Source organism: Monodon monoceros, unplaced genomic scaffold (assembly GCF_005190385.1).
Source record: "Monodon monoceros isolate NGI ecotype Baffin Bay Population unplaced genomic scaffold, NGI_Narwhal_1 Super_Scaffold_2, whole genome shotgun sequence".
Lineage (NCBI taxonomy): Eukaryota > Metazoa > Chordata > Mammalia > Artiodactyla > Monodontidae > Monodon > Monodon monoceros.
In genome coordinates, this window is record NW_021703776.1 from 78,086,728 (window position 1) to 78,104,038 (window position 17,311).

At 44.2% G+C, this 17,311-nt stretch overlaps 1 protein-coding gene across 2 annotated transcripts; it reads left to right on the forward strand.

Annotated features, from left to right (window-relative positions):
* The first annotated feature begins 1,249 nt into the window (after positions 1 to 1,249).
* LMOD2 (leiomodin 2) lies at positions 1,250 to 8,989 on the forward strand. Of its 2 annotated transcripts, none has more exons than XM_029234315.1 (3): positions 1,250 to 1,622; positions 6,692 to 8,029; positions 8,551 to 8,989. In XM_029234315.1, the coding sequence occupies exons 1-3, from the start codon at positions 1,350 to 1,352 to the stop codon at positions 8,575 to 8,577; spliced, it is 1,638 nt and encodes a 545-aa protein (XP_029090148.1). In that variant the 5' UTR covers positions 1,250 to 1,349; the 3' UTR covers positions 8,578 to 8,989. The 2 variants fall into 2 exon arrangements, with proteins under 2 accessions (XP_029090148.1, XP_029090149.1); XM_029234316.1 differs by having other exon boundaries at positions 1,350 to 1,626; positions 6,699 to 8,029; positions 8,551 to 8,577.
* The last annotated feature ends 8,322 nt before the right edge of the window (positions 8,990 to 17,311 follow it).

Below are 17,311 nucleotides of genomic sequence, written 5' to 3' on the forward strand. Positions count from 1 at the left end.
ATACCTACCCAAGAGAAATGAAAACACATGGCTACACAAAGACTTTCACATTAGGTGTTCATAGCAACATTATTTATAACTACCCAAACCTGGAAACAACCCAAATATTCACCGACTGCTGAATGCATAAACAAAATAACATAATTATACTTGTGTTGATAAATGTATATTTCTGTGCATATACATTTTAACCGATGTTTATATATCTCTATGCTAAAATGATATATTTATGAAGCCCTGTAAACTATGTATATATTTCATCACATTCATAAGAATATGGGCACATATATAATTTCAAATTAGCATCTCTTCATTTTTCAACCCAGATGCAAATCTAGTTGCAAATTTCTAGCTCCACCACTTCTTAGCTCTGTGGTCATGGGCTAGTTACTTAACCTCTCTGAATCTGTACTAGTAAAATATGGGTAATAGTGTACACCTTCCAGGACTGTGGGATTAAATGAGATAAAATGTATAAAATGCTTAGCACTAGGCTGGCACGGTGTCAGTCCTTAATAAATCACACCCAGTATTATTATTTGTCTTTTTGGAGTTTTAGTTGCAAATCTAGTTGTTTACTAATATTCAGGGGTGAGAAGAAGGAAGCCATTTTGTGCAGAGGAGAGAGCTACATCTCCCCTTCTAGCTGTCCGACTTTTTCACTTAATTTCTCAGAGGCTCAGTTGCCAAAATCTGTAAAGGAGGATAATGTAAGTCATCTCACAGGACTTATGATCAGGAAAATTACATTCAAGTGCTTTGCAAACTGCAAAATGCAAGGTAAATAGGAAAGTGCTATATTATTATAGCCTTCTGTTCCCATCAACGCCACCCACAATATGTTTTTAGGAGAACCAGAATAACTAGAGGGATGTGCAGTCATTTCTTATCCTGGGAGATTATAAGGAAAGAATCTTTTTATGACAGTGGTGGTGGTAGCGAGGCATTTTCAAAATAAATGTTACCCCCTTGTTGTCTGAATACAAAGCAAGAACTGGGCTACTCCCTATCTGAAGCACTGTCTGCCTGTCCTCATGAGCTATCAGGCTCAGCTAAATATGTCCCTGGCCAGTATGTGAATAATCCCCACTGGTTCCGAGACCTCCATCCACCACCGATGTGACATTCTTTGTGTTCAAATGTCTAGCTGACGTCTGATGCTTAAAACAGCCTATGTCTTCACCCCTCTCTGCATTGTCACAGCCTGTACCACCACTCTTAAAAGGCTATCGCAGGCACTCCCGGAACCAGTTGCTAACCAGCCTACCCACTTGTTTCCCCTGCCTGCTGCTGGCTGCCTTAAATGCCTCGTGCTCTGAGCTCCTTGTGGGTCTGACAGAGCAGGGACCATGTCTACCTTCGGCTACAGGAGAGGACTTAGCAAATACGAATCCATCGATGAGGATGAACTCCTGGCTTCCCTGTCAGCCGAGGAGTTGAAGGAGCTAGAGAGGGAGCTGGAAGATATTGAACCTGATCGCAGCCTTCCCGTGGGGATGAGGCAAAAGAGCCTGACCGAGAAAACACCCACAGGGACGTTCAGCAGAGAGGCACTGATGGCCTACTGGGAAAAGGAGTCCCAGAAACTCTTGGAGCAGGAGAGGCTGGGGGAGTGTGGAAAGGTAGGCTCTTGGATTTTTTTTCTTTAGCTGCTCCCACAGCCCTACCCCGAACCCAGGAAGCTGTTTTTTCTAACTTTTCAGCCCTCCTCACTTTTCTTTTCTTATAACCCACTTGTAGCTGCTATTGAAAATCTTCTCAGGCTGAAATAGTCATCTAACTTTTATGGCCACCCAATGGATTGTATGTAAAATTCTTAGTTGGGGTCCCATGATTGACAAGGATGGGATCTTCAAGAAGAAAATAATTCACAAGCAAAGCATGGGTTTAAATATTTTGTCAAACGTAAGTCTAATTTGAGTTATAAGTTGGGAATGCAGCATAATAGAAATGTAGATGTATTTATATATGTGTATAGATATGTGTGTGTGTATATAGATAGTGGTTAACTAAATTTATTTTCTTCTATAAAGACGAAAGGGTGTACTCTGGTTCCTTGGACTGTGATGGTGACTATAGTAAAAATAATTCTTTTTTTTCCAACAGCAGGAAGTGTGGGGTGGTGAGAAGTATAATGGGGCAGAGAGTCAGGCGACCTTATTTCTACTCCCTGCTCTGTGCCTAACTTGTAAGATCTTAAACAAGATAGTCGCTTCTGCAGGGTTCTCTTTCCCATCTGTCGATGGAGGACATTGGATCCAGTGTTTCTTTTGTGAATCAAACACCCTTTTGAGATTTTGATAACTTATGGACCTTCTAAAGAAAATGAACGTGTGCTTGCGTAAACATACACAAATTTTACATAGAATTTCAAAATGATGACACACATTCTGAAACCCACCTAAGGACCCAAGTTAAGCATGCCTGCGTAGATGATCTCTAAGATTCTGTTCTATTTTATAATGGTGATTCTAAGGCCAGGAAATGTGCTTATATTAGAGGTCAGACTTATTAAGCTCTTGTTCTCTGACCTGTAAACAGTTACTTTGAATTTGCCAAATGAATCATTCACAGAAGGAAGTTCAACAAACTAGGCTCTGGGAAAATATTATAGTAATGACAATAAGAATGTCAAAATATCAAATTCCTGAATTTGTGGAAGAACACTGGTCAGGAGCGACAGTTTAATACCTCTGTGCTCCACTGGAATCATCTCAAATCAAAATGGCCCAAAGCCAATGGCGAGACTTCCATGGTACTAATCTAGGCGCTGTTAGATGATCTTGGTGATAGGGTGTGTTGGCCACATTTTTAGCAAGATATGTGTGAGTCTTGTCCATGTCAATCATCGCAGGAAGGGCCACTGGGATCAGGCCAGGAGCTGCCAAGGCCACGGTGGCCGCCTGCAATGAGGGGCTGAAGGAGTGGGGTGGTGGTGAGAAGGAAGGATACACATGATGGGCCAGGATTTGGGTTGGTCAGTTCCTCCACAACCATGATTTTCGGAGGTCTTTTTTTTCTTTTTCTGATGTGGAAATGTGTGTCCAAAATCTGATCAAATATAAGTATGACATTTTCCTAACAGTTCTTAAAGATGTTCCTTAATAAAAAGATTAAAATTGCCTCATAATGTCCAGGACAGATAGCCATTGGAGCAATAACCAAGCAAAGGCATTTTAATGGCATAGTGTCTTGAGATCAGTGGAAAACAAAGGGCAAAGCCTGTTGTCAGCTGTTGATGAAACCCACTAGCTCCTGCCAAAGGTTTTGCTGATCCCTGATCCCTGCCAATAGCTTATCAGCTCAATTAGAGAGGCTTTATGTTGATGAACTTTGATTCCTTTCTCAGCTAGTTAACTTTTCTCCTGCTACCCTTTCCCTGCTGGCTAGTTGTCTCTGGAGTCACAAGGAGTGCTGAGCAGAAGCTTGCCAGTGGAGGGTGTCAATCCATTTCCACTCCAGGAAAAGGCTCAAAGCAGCTGACTGGTGGGTAGGAGGGGGAGGGGGACGGCAGCGTAAGTGAAGAGCAGCCCAGTACGGACCATGAGAAGGAGACAATTATTAGGCTCCTCCTGGTTCTGTAAACGCTTATGAAAATCCTGTTCAACCCCTAGGGAATGACAGCCTCTGCCCAGCTGGACTCACACAAACTTATCCTGCATTAAACAGCTCCAAGGGGCCATGCCGACCCAAAGATGCAGCTCCCCTAGCTTGAGTGTCTGCCGGGCTTCAGGCATAGGTGCCAATGAGTACATTCATTTTATTTCACTGAATTCTTACCTTCTGGACATGAGAACTGAGACTAGGAGAGGTGAAGAAACTCATTTGAGATAAACAGCTTCTAGCTGAAATTCAAACCAAGTTCTGTTGGCACAAAGACAGTGATTCTCAGAATGTGGGTATATCAGCATCACCTGGGATCTTCTCAGAACTACTAATTCTAGGGCTCCCCCAGACCTGCTGAATGAGCAACTCTGGGAATGGGGCCCAGCACTGTGTGGCCTCACAAGCCCTCTGGGTGGTTATGACACACACTGGTTTGAGAACCACTCAACTCTACTGCAGTTTCTTTGAGACTCCTCTCCACAGAGGTTTAGTGATTTGTCTAAGATCAACCCGCTCTTTATGCATAGAACCAGAACCAGAACGGAGCCAAGCCTCCTTTTTCATGTAATGGTTCCAGGGAGGTAATGAGGAGAAATGGTTAGACACCCTCTTCTTTTTGCCTAATTTATGCCCTAAGGGTACCAACATCGCCCCCCCCCCAGCACCTCATGCCCCCCCTCCACCTTCCCACCCCTATATTCCTGCAAGGATCTGGGTTAACTACAGAGCAGTGGCAGATAGGTGATCTGGAACAGTGCAGTCATTACAAATGCCAGAATAATTTTGAAAGTAGAAAATGATTGTTTTTATATCCTCCTTCCTCCCCCTCTAGACACCTTTCTCCCCTCTGCTGTTCTTCTCTTAGATGTCCCCCACCTAGGGTGACTAACCATCTCAGATTGTCTGGGACTATCTAGATTTTAGAACTAAAAATGCTGCTTCCTGGGATACCTTTCAGTCCTGGGCAAACCAGGACGGTTGGTCACCTTCCCCCGACCCCAGCCCCATCAGTACTTTTCTCCTAGGACTTGTCCCGACTCTCAGCGGCTGTTAAAACCAATGTCAATTTAGAGCCATTCCGTTAACAAATGTTATTGAGTCCCTACTACGTGCTGAGCGCTGTGCAAGGTGAACAAAACAGACATGATCCTTCTCCTTACCCCACAAGCAGTCTTTTGAGAAAAATGGCAAATCATTAAATAGGTACTTTATTGGAGGAAGTACAACACTGTGGGAACATGTCACAAGGATAATTTAAGGAGGTGTCAAAGACATTTCTGGAGGAAATGTCATTTAGATGTTACAGGACAACTCATTGCTGGATAACAGTTTCGCATATGACCTCTCCAGATACATTTAAGGGGAAAACATCTCTTGCAGATAAAGCCTAAAGTTCTTTTAAAAACTAGAGGTTACAATTTAATGGTGGTATGACAGGCAGTATACCTTGAATTTTGTGACAGGTCCCTTTCTTCCAAATACTGAAACAGCTAAAAACATATACTTACAACACACACACACACACACACACACACACACACACACACTGTATCACTCTCTCCTCCTCCTGAATAAGTGAGTAAAAAATTAAGACTGGAGGAGGCAACCGAGGAGCAGCTGACCCCTTCCCCAGGCCATCATGTGGTGCCTGCCACTCCAAGCAAGTGGATAACTGGAGGCTATTTTGTGATAGCAACTGGGCAAGCAAACCTGGAGACCAGCACAGTGTTTTCCAAAGCTCATTCCATATGCCTCGGCCTGGGGTCAAATACATTTCCAGTGTGGAGGGAAGAATCAAGGCTTTGGGGACAGGAAAGCGTCTCAGGACTTTAGAGAAAATAACGGACTAAAAAGATCGCATTAGAGAAAATCGGACTCTGTCAGCAAGTTCGAGATTTTTATTTTATCAGAAAAGGTAGCAAGAAAAAGAGAGATGGGGTCACCTGAGCTTCTCAGTACAAAGAGTCTTGTAAACAGGAAAGACAAAGATGGAATGAAATTGTGCTTGCTGAAAGTCTCTCAGAATTGACACCTGGTAACTAATTTAAGGCCATCAGGCTGAGGCAGTGGCTTGCTTCAAGATTTTCTACTGTCCTCTGCTGTTCCACATTACGGTTGGAATCTAGCTGGTGCCAAGGGCGATTATCTTTCCCATCTCGTGTCTCCTGCAGTCCTGTCTCATTTAACCCTGTGATAACGCGAGATTTCAAGCTGATTTGCTGAAAAGGGTGACCTGATTGAGTTTCTGCAGAGAGCTGGGTTTTGACCTGCTGCTCCCCTGAACAAGCAGCCCTGCCCCCTCGGCTTCTTTCCCCAGAGAAAGGACAGAGACAGCCTCAGCTTTCAGGTGCTGTGGGATCTCCGAGACCCTGTGCCAGGCTCTACCCCAGAGGGACATGCCCCGCCTCTGTCTACACTGAGACATGACAGGGCAGAGGGCTCTGGGCTCCTGTCACATAGGCTATAGGAGGCAAATAGGGGGAAGAATTTTTGAACATTAAGAAAGGGAACCCATGCACCTGTTGTATATTTTCGTTGTCACTCGTATGTTTGGGATGGAGGAATAAGGAAGGACGGAGGGGTGATTCCCTAAGGGATAGTTGAATTTGCTAAACTGTAATGGACTAGGAGTCAAGTAGTTCAGAAGAGGTAGTCAAGAGAATAAAAATTTTATCAAGGGCTTTCCAGAGCAGAAGTTCTGACATATCTGTTCAAACTGGTAAGATGATAGCAAACTTTTATTCAATAAACTGAATTCTGCATATTTATTTTACAGAAAACAAAAGAAACGTTTGTAGAAAAAGCTATTGGGCTATGCAAGGAAATACTAACCTTGGTCACCCAAACTAGAGAGCTCAGAAGGTGGAGATGAACTTTTTTGTCTTATATACTTCCGTATTACTTGCTGTGTGTTACTTTTTAAAAAGTTTATTGAGATGTAACTGACATATCACATTGTATGAGTTTTAGACAGACAACATGATGATTTGATCCATGTATGTATTGCAAAACCATGTGTTACTTTCGTAAATTTTAAAAATGTGCTTAGAAATGACAAACTTAATGAGGATACCATGCTCTTTAGGTTGCAGAAGAAGACAAAGAGGAGAGTGAGGAAGAGCTTATCTTTACTGAAAGTAACAGTGAGGTTTCTGAAGAGGTGTATACGGAAGAGGAGGCCGAGGACGAGGACGAGGACGAGGACGAGGAGGAAGAGGACCGCGAAGGAGAGGAAAGAACAATTGAAAATGAGAAAGGGATGAATGGATCTGTACATTACGGTAGTGTCAATTCTGACAACTCGAGGCCAGAGACATTTAAAAGCCAAATTGAAAACATACATCTGACCAACGGCCACAGCGGAAGGAACACAGAGTCCCCGGCTGCCATCCACCCCTGTGGAAACCCTACAGTGATCGAGGATGCTCTGGAAAAGATGAAAAACAACGACCCTGACACCACGGAAGTCAATCTGAACAATATCGAGAACATCACGTCGCAGACCCTCATCCGCTTCGCGGAGGCCCTCAAGGCCAACACGGTGGTGAAGACCTTCAGTCTGGCCAACACGCGCGCCGACGACAGCGTGGCCACCGCCATTGCGGAAATGTTGCGAGTCAATTGCCACATCACCAGCGTCAACATCGAGTCCAACTTCATCACGGGCAAGGGCATCCTGGCCATCATGAGGGCTCTGCAGCACAACACCGTGCTCACCGAGCTGCGCTTCCACAACCAAAGGCACATCATGGGCAGCCAGGTGGAGATGGAGATCGTCAAGCTGCTGAGGGAGAACACCACGCTGCTGAGGCTGGGTTACCATTTCGAGCTCCCAGGACCAAGAATGAGCATGACCAGCCTCTTGACCAGAAACATGGATAAACAGCGGCAGAAGCGGATGCAGGAGCAAAAGCAGCAGGAGGGGTACGATGGGGGAGCCAACCTTAGGACCAAAGTCTGGCGAAGAGGGACGCCCGGCTCTTCACCTCACGCATCCCCCAGGCACTCCCCCCGCTCATCCCCCAAACTCCCCAGGCAAGTCCAAAGCGTGAGGAGCCGTCCTCCATCGCCGGTGGCCCCGCCCCCTCCACCGCCCCCTCTTCCTCCCCAAAGGCTGCCGCCCCCCCCTCCTCCACCGCCACCCCCTCCGCCCCCAGAGAAGAAGCTCATCACGCGGAACATCGCAGAAGTCATCAAACAGCAGGAGAGTGCCCAGCGGGCCTTACAAAATGGACAGAAAAAGAAAAAAGGCAAAAAGGCAAAGAAACAGCCAAACAGTAGCCTAAAGGAAATTAGAAATTCCCTGAGGTCAGTGCAGGAGAAGAAAATGGAAGACACTTCCCGACCTTCTACCCCACAGAGATCAGCTCATGATAATCTCATGGAAGCTATTCGGGGCAGCAGCATGAGACAGCTAAGGCGCGTAAGTAACCCGAGGGCAGACCCTGGGGCGCAGACCTCGTAAAGGAGCCGGCCTCCATCGCACAAGGGTACCAAAGTCGCCTCACAAATACTTAATCAATATTTTAAATGTTTTAGTATGCCAGAGCAGGCTACCAAATTTGGAGCTTCAGAAGCAGGTCACCAGATAGCACATTTCCATCTGAGAGATGTGCCTGGTCCACCTTCTTGGCATCTCAGTCTTTTAAGGGCCAGGCTCATCTTAAGATACTTCAATCTAAAAAAAATCCCGATTTCCTTAATAAGAAAATCAGGGCATTATCATCTACATTCCAGAACAGATTCATCACTTGTCAAAAATTTTACCACAGAGTTGCAAGTGATTTAAAACCTACTTTATAATATAAAATTTGAGTACCAACGGGCAATAATCTATATCTGAGTTCTTCCTGGAGAATACTGCTAAAGACATATTCTACAGATATTTTTTTCACTTTATCATTTGTACTGTTTTTATTGAAAGAAAATCCCCTATTTTTGTAGGTGGAAGTTCCAGAAGCTCTGCGATAAAAACCCGATCTTTAGAAGAGGATGCAGAATTATTCAGTGGTATTAGATAAAATGCATTGTGAGATGTTTCTAAAATACCTTCTTTAATTTGAAATGTTCTCTGACTTTAAAAGTAGCCTCACCCATTAATTCCAAAGAGAATTTGAAGAAACTATCACCATGTTTCTTCTGTAAATATGAAAATAAACTTCTTTTTTATGTCATGAGATTTGTATTGGCAAGAAGCAGTTTATTTAAACATGCTCTGGCTGTGTTGGTAATTCTGAGCTGTAATGAGTTAATGAAATGTGCTGTTATTTTTGTAATCCCAATAAATTTGGATTGAAGTTTTTCGTTTTTTTTTTAAACAAACTAATTTTTTTTTGTAAATTGATATTCACATCTGTCAGGTGTGTTTGTAACCTTGCTAAATATTAAAAATATTACATTCTCAGCCCCCCCAAAAGGTTTGGGTCCTTAGCATTTGCCTTTGTTTTCTCATGTCTAAGAAAATCTGATCAGAGCTCTCTCTAAAGGTCTGGAATCAAGAACCTTCTTAAAAGTCTTTTTGGTAGTGAGATAACAGCTTGGGAAATGACCCCAAAGTGACCATTATCATCTTAGATGCATGGATGTTGGACCCAGGATGGCAGCTGACACTCCCATATTTCCATAAGGCTGATAGGTACCCAGAAGTCATTCAATCATTTATAATTAAAACCAACTATTTCTGGAAGAAAAAAAAAAAAAACAGTTGAAAGTTAGAAATCTCTTGGTAGGGCTTCCCTGCTGGCACAGTGGTTGAGAGTCCGCCTGCCGATGCAGGGGACACGGGTTCATGCCCCGGTCCGGGAAGATCCCACATGCCGCAGAGCGACTGGGCCCTTGAGCCATGGCCGCTGAGCCTGCGCGTCTGGAGCCTGTGCTCCACAACGGGAGAGGCCACAGCAGTGAGAGGCCCGCGTACCTAAAAAAAAAAAAAAAAAAGAAAGGAAAAAAAAAAAAAAAAGAAATCTCTTGGTAGAGAGGAACTAAGTGCTAAGGGAACGTCTGGAAGATAGGGGCTCCCCTGAATTCAGAGCTATCTTGAGGCTGATGCTAAAGGTTCACCGTTCAAGTCTCCTTTAAGCTCTCCCTGGATGAGCTTTAGTTTAATGAGTCTCAGCTTTTTTGTGCTCTGAATACATAGTGATGATGTCAGAGTCCACCACACACATCCAGGGACAAGGGTACATGTATCTGCAATCATTCTACCCCAACTCACTCAAGAAAGATCTGAATTCAGATAAGAGAAAGACCTATCAGAGATTCCCTTCATTCCACCCTAGTGTTCCTCTCCAATTTATGAAAGCTATAAATCTCCTCTGAAGTCCTTTGTATTATCTATGATTAGCAATGTTTCCCTTGTGTCCTACAGAGTATGTCAGTGGTCCTGGCGAGCTCCCTGGGCCACCCGTTTAATAACTGTTTCCTGACTTTGTGTAGGGAGTGACTGACATTTTCAGAACTAAGTTGTGTAGTTTTCACAGCAACATTAAAAGGTGCTCTCCCCAGTTAGTCCATGAGGAAACCCAGGCTCAGGGGGGCTGGGGTTGCCTGGGAGCCTGGGTGTTTCAGAAGCCTGTGCTCCTTCTGCATCGTTGCCCGTCTCTGCTTGCATCGGGGCTCAAACGCCCCACCCCACGAAGGCTCCCTGTTCTTAGAATAACAGTGGGGATTTCAGTTTCCCTTAGTAGTGACTTCACTACTTTACCCCTTTCCACTAGTGTTTGCAATCATGTTCCTTATTGTTGCACAAAGAAATAAAAGCTAAAATGTAGGTTTTTAAAAGGTGTGCATGGGTGTGTATGGTGTGTGTGTGTGTGTGTGTGTGTGTGTGTGTGTAGTGAATTTAGGACAGAAAGCCAAGACTGACCTTCCTTTCCCCTGACCTTTGTGTGTGCATGAGGACGGGGCTCTTCTGAATGCCAACAGCTTTCAGCTCCATCATGATGAGGCAGAGGGGCAAAGGGTTGCTGATAAAAGGGTCCTTTGATAAAACCATGTATGAATCCCAGAAAAAGAGGGTGTGCAGAACCGGGAGGGAGAGGCGAGTTCCTGGGCTGCCGGGAGCCGCTAGGGCTGTGGAAACCTGCCAGGCCTTCACCAGAAGTGAGTGATTGGGAGACAAACATTCTCTCCTTCACATTTTTTTTTTTTTTTTGCGGTACGCGGGCCTCTCACTGTTGAGGCCTCTCCCGTTGCGGAGCACAGGCTCCGGACGCGCAGGCTCAGCGGCCATGGCTCACGGGCCCAGCCGCTCCGCGGCATGTGGGATCTTCCCAGACCGGGGCGCGAACCCGTGTCCCTTGCATCGGCAGGCGGACTCTCAACCACTGCGCCACCAGGGAAGCCCATCTCCTTCACATTTTGAAAGACTGCTTTGCTGGAAATTTTTGGGCTTCGGGAGAGAGCAGCGTGCACTTACGAGGCACTTCACAAAATGTAAATAAAGATATCCTTACAGTCAACCCACAAAACAAAATATGATAAAGCCCCTAATAAGACAAGTATGATATGGTCAGGCACTAAGTTGGCACGTTTTTCATTCAGGAAAAGCATTTCTCGAATGTGATTTCAGAATACAGCACTGTAAACAGGCAAGGTGTCATGACTCCTCAGCACAGAACAGGGATCCTTAGTTCATCCTTCTTGCAAACTCACAGAGCTGGTATGAAGGCCAGTTAGTTCATCGTCTCTAAAGAGCGTTCAGCTCACTGGGAGAGAGGCTGTCCAAGACCAGATGAAGCGTTTAGACCATGATTTATATCTGCACATTAATCTCTTAAAGTACGCCTCATCCTGATTGAAACAGGGCCAGGATGCCGAGTCTCACCCTGCTTCTTGAGCCCTGCTGCCAGAGGTATTCAATAACTCAGTGATTTAATCCCTGCCCTGATGTAGTTGCTCCAAGTGGGTGAGAGGGAAGAGGTCATAACAGACTGCAGTGGCCAGTATTGAGAGGCATGGAAGACTGGGGTAAATCGATACATTCTTGAAAAGACCTCTTAACTACTTCATTTCCAGACAAGTTCACACTGTCTTTTCTTTGTTTCTCTGAGGTTTGGAAGGTGGGGGTTTGTCTCCATCAGTCATCAAATAGCGGATGTAAAAGACAAAGAACTGAGGTAAGAATTACAAAACTCAGAAATATGGTACCAATACGGACGCACCCAACTTCCACAACTATTTTCTGAGTGCCTGCCGTGTTCCAGATACTTCTGGATACTGAGGATACACAGTGAATGAAGGAGATAAGACGCCTGTCCTCGTGTCACTTACAGTCTAGGAGAGGGAGCTGACACCATTCTTTCACGCATCGTGCGTCTGTGTATCAGGTGCCTCCCGTGGATGAGGCACTCTCCTCGATGCTGGCGAGACCAAGTTGAATTAGAAAGTGTCCTCCAGTGCCAAGCAGTGAGGATCCTCATTCCTTCCAGAATACGCAGTAAGAACTGAGCTAGAGGCTGGTGTAGGGTCCTATATGAGCACTGAGGCAGCTTAATTACCTCAAGCTGGGCTTAGCATACTTTTTCTGTAAAGAGCCAGAGATATTTAAAATAGCATATAAAATATTTAAATATTTTAGACTTTGTGGGCCATTTGGTGTTTGTCACAGCTATTCAGGTCTGCCGTTGTAGGGTGAAAACAGCCATAGACAATACGTAAGTGAATGAGTGTGTTGGTGTTCTAATACAACTTTATTTATGGACACTAAAATTTAAATTCTATATAATTTTCATGTGTTGTTAATTTTCTTCTTTGATTTTTTTTCAGCCATTAAAACATGTTAAAACTCTCCTTAGTCTGCAGACTGGACAAAAACAAATGTTGAATGCATCTGACTTGTGAGCCACAGTTTACCACAGACCCTTGACCGAAAGCAGATAAGGGGTCAAGAGAAGCTTCTCAGGGAAGGTGACACTTGTTTTGGATTTTTAAAGAATAGAGAAGATGCCAGGCTAAAAAAGGAATCAAATGGTAGGGGTGATGAATGAAGAGAGACATTTAAGTTTGAGAAAACAGGGTATTATAGAAAATGGTAGAAAATCATAGGGTTAATGTAATTCTAAAAACAAGAATTTGGCAGGTTTGATATTTTAGTTTTTTTTTTCTGGTATTGATAATTTTGGTGGATTAAGAATAGTACTAGTATGTAGTTTCAGTATGGTCTTTTCTTTTTACAAAAATAGTATGTGATCATTAAGAAAAACTAGAATATATAGATAAGGCAAAAAACATAAAGAATCCCCAAAATCTCACCCACACAGAACTACTGATAACCTTTTAGTGTATATCCTTTTAGATCCTTCTTAATGCATACTTAAACACACATATAACTTTTTTTCTACAAAAAGGGGAAAATAACACACATGCCATTACGTAGCCTAGCATATTTTATTTAAGCAATTTCAATAGCTTGAATATTCAGCTTATTCTGATTAGACCGCTGATGTTGGAATTTAGTTTGTTCCAACTTATCTTTTTGAGTTATTCTAACTTTTAACTTTTCCAAAAAGCCCTTAGAAGAAAGGATTGACTGACAAATCACAGCTAAGAAGCCATCTCCCAGTTAGACAAGAGTTGCGAGTACCTCATCATTGTGGTATACCAAAACTGGAAATTAGGTTTCAACCAAATTGTCATGTTTACCAGTTTCCTCTCAGTCAAATTATACGCCTATCTGAACCACATAGGCATGCGTTGGTAAGACGCACTTCAAAAAGTCCATTCAACTTTCTATGTCTGAATAAAAAGCCTGGGAGGGGCTGAGAGTCACAAAAGTCCATCCTGAACAACTCAGTGTGGGCTAAGGAATGTGGATTCATTATGAGAGTCATGGAGAGCACAGAGGATTTCAAGAGGAGGAGTGACATGATGTTTATACAGCTTTACAAAAATATGGCTTGCGTAACCGAGAGAAGGATGGGCTCAGTGAGGCCCAGGCTGGCGACAGGAACACCAGTTAGGAGACCATTGCAATGATCTAGAAACAAAGTGATGCAGATGAACTGACCGCTGTGTAGGTATGAAAAGGTCAGAACAGACAGAGCAGAGACTGAGAAAGCTCACGCTCCACAGAATTTAGTTACTGGTTAGACGTAGGGGGCAGGAGGCAACAAAAGAGAGAAGTCTAGGTGGATCCGATCCTGGCTGGGCCACCTGGGTGGGTAGTGGTGCCACAGAACGGGACAATGGCACACAGCAGGAGCAGGCTTGGAGGAAGAAGGTGAGCTCAGTTTTGAATAGTATCGTGTCTGAGGTGCCTGTCCATTTGAAAGTAGGGGTCTAGAATCATGGGGTGGGATTCGGGCTGGAAGTGAGGATTTGGGGGTTGTATATGAGTAGCATTTAAAGATGGGGATTTGGACGAGGTCACTCAGGGAGACCGTGGAGAAGGGCAGAGGCTGAGTATGTCCAGAGAGAAACCAGACAACTCTCGGGCAAAGCAGAGAGTTGCGCTAAGGAAGGGCCAGTCGGCAGCATGAGATGCCTCAGTGAGCTCTGCAGCTTGACAGGCTTTACTTGAGCCGGTGATCTTGGTGGGAGCAAGTCCTTGGGAGCCGTGGAGATGGAAACTAGACTGTAGGGGTAGAGTGGGGCGACTCTACCACTGCAATGAAGAATGTAGCGCGATACTTCAAATAATGGGTGTGCTGCTCTCTTGCAGAGTCAGCCGGTCCACAAATCTCAAAATCAAAAAGGCACATCTTCCTGGCATGTCATTACATTATATTATATTATATTATATTATATTATATTATATTATATTTTCAGATACACAAATATATACATACATTATCATTTTTATTTTATGTGAGAAAAAAATGTTATATATATTTCTCTGTAAATACATTTATATATTATATACATACTTTTCCTCATGTCAAATAGAAAGGACATATATGTGCACATACATGTATATATACAGTCTAGATAAAGTTAACTGGAAACCTCAGTCCACCTCTGTGACAGTCCAAAGTCTTCCGCAAGATTTCTGAGAATTTCTGGGATGAAGGGGCTGGGGGCCGGAGGTTTATCTGCCCATCGTTGTCTCTGGCTCCACGCACCAAGCATGCATCTAGCAAACCTATGGTTTAATGGCCCTATTTCAAACCACATGGAAATGGACCTGTGGCAATCAGCCCTCTTTCTTGGTTTCCACAGGTTCAACATTACATGAAAATTTGGGAAATAAAGGTAAGGTTGACATTACAGCAACACAAATGACTTGATATCAAACATGAGATGTTATAACAATAACAGAGGGGCTAATTCCCCATCAGAGGTTTTTTCCCCCCACTGGCTATTTTATCCCACGTAATAGCCTGTATTTTCTTGTTAGTTTATTACACTTTCCTCTTCTCTCATGATTCACCCTCATTACTATCCTCCTAAACGACTCCTGGGAATTCCAGATTCTCTTCATTTTGTTTTGCACAGCAAATTCAACTCTCTCCAACCCCTGGTGAAGGGCAGCTCCAGTTTACCTTTGCATATCCAAACTGGTCAGAGTGGTGCAGATCAAAAGATGCTTTTATTTAACAGGAGCCTCCCTAAGGTTATGGCTGTGAATAGAATTTCTCCCCTTGAAAATGGCATATCCTCTCATTGATCACCACAAAAACCTTTGGTGGGTCACTCACAATCTGTTATGCCGACTGTTGCTTCTGAACTGGCTTCTTCCTAACTGGTTCCTAACCAGTTGCTTCCTAACTGGTTTCCCTGTCTCCATTCTCCCTCACCCCACATTGATCCTCCACATGCTAGAGTGAGATTTTTCCAAGATGCAATTCTGTTGACATCAGTCACCTGCTTGAAGTTCTTCCATGGTAACCCATATTCTGCAGAATAAACTTCAAATCCCTTGGCCTGGCAAACATGGCCCTGCTGATCTTTCGGCCTCATCTGTCCTCATGTGCCCTCTGCTTAAGCCATACTAGCATCGTGCAGTTCACTGAAGCAGTGATGCTGCCTCTTGACACACACCTTTCACATACCATCCTGCCTGCCTGGAATTCCCCTCCCACCCTTTACCTCAGGGGGAGCACCTACTCATTTTTCAAGAGACCTTGAAAGATGAGTAGCCGATTGAACCAAGGAGATGGGGAACAGGGCGCCTTTCAAAGGAGACTCTATTCTCTTCCACACTCTCCCTGGTGACCTCAACCAAACTCCTATCTTTAAATTCCTCTCATACCACGTGATGCCCAAATCCTTACTTCCAGCACAAATACCACCCTCGTGATTCTAAACCCATACGTTCAAAAGAACAGGCACCTCAGACACAACGTATTTAAGGCTGAACTCATCTTTTTCCTCCAACACCTGCTCCTGTTATATTCTGTATTCCACTATCTCGCAATACATTTTACCTTGCATTATATAATACCTGTGTAGATGTCTTAATCTTCCTACTATCCTACTGGATTCTATATCCTGGAGATCCGGGACTTTATCAGCAAGCACTCAATGCATATATCTGAATAGATGGAGATGATTAGCTGCTCAGCAACAATGAAGAGACAAATGACAGTATCTTCTCGCCATCCCTCCCAGGGTGGCCAAAGGGTGATGCGGGACCAAAAACGATCATGGTTAAGAAACCAAGTTTAGAGGCGAGATTGACCCCAGGGTCTGTGACAGGGCAGGACCTACATGTGGAGGCTAAGGGGCTCCAAGGAGTGCATCACTAGGGAGCAGCCAGTGGTAGGCGCTCCCTCTGTGTGCATTGCAGGGCCAGAGCTCTAAGAATATCTGCATCCACTCTTGCTGGCCTTCCTCTCTCAAAGCCTCACTCCACTCCTTCTCCCATGTGATCTGGGGCCATGGTCAGTACGTAGTCACGAGCGGCTGCGCAAGCTACAGTCGGGAGAGTGTTCAGGTAAGCTGAGGACTGACAGCTGGTGGGTGGAAGTCCTGTTCTCTACATCCTGAGGTCAAATGAGTATAATCCTTAAACCCCTAACCCTTGAATTCATTAGACACATTTGCACGCCGAAGCAGAAGTCTTTACTCTGATATACTATCTATTTGTACATTGGCTTATTTTGCACTGATTTTCAGATGACTAATCACTTGTTCCATATTGGAACTTTGTGTAATTAGCCATCTAGTCTTTATGACAAGTTCAGCAGGTTCTTAGCAACACGACTTTTGTGGGGTTACAGATTTAGAAGTTTTAAAAAGTAAGCATGTATTTGAAGTCTAGCCATCTCCTCTGATCAAAATACTGTTGTCACTCGTACCCACAGCTAAATTCTCTGTCTTCCTGAATGAAATCTCAGCTGATCCATCTGAGTAATAATCATTACATAAACACTAAAACAAATGATCTAAAGTCAGTCTCAAGTCACAATTTGAAATTTGCCCTCAGCTGTTGCCTCATAGTTGCAGACTATGCAGGAGGCCAGCAGAAAGCTGAAAATATCACAGTCAGAAAGAGCAAGATCATACTCACCAATGTGCTCAGTTATTTTTCTCTAAATGCTGCCAGGGGGCTTCCCTGGTGGCGCAGTGGTTGAGAGTCCGCCTCCCGATGCAGGGGACACGGGTTCGTGCCCTGGTCTGGGAAGATCCCACATGCCGCGGAGCGGCTGGGCCCGTGAGACATGGTCGCTGAGCCTGCGCGTCCGGAGCCTGTGCTCCGCAACGGGAGAGGCCACAACAGTGAGAGGCCCGTGTACCGCAAAAAAAAAAAAAAAAAAAAAAAAAA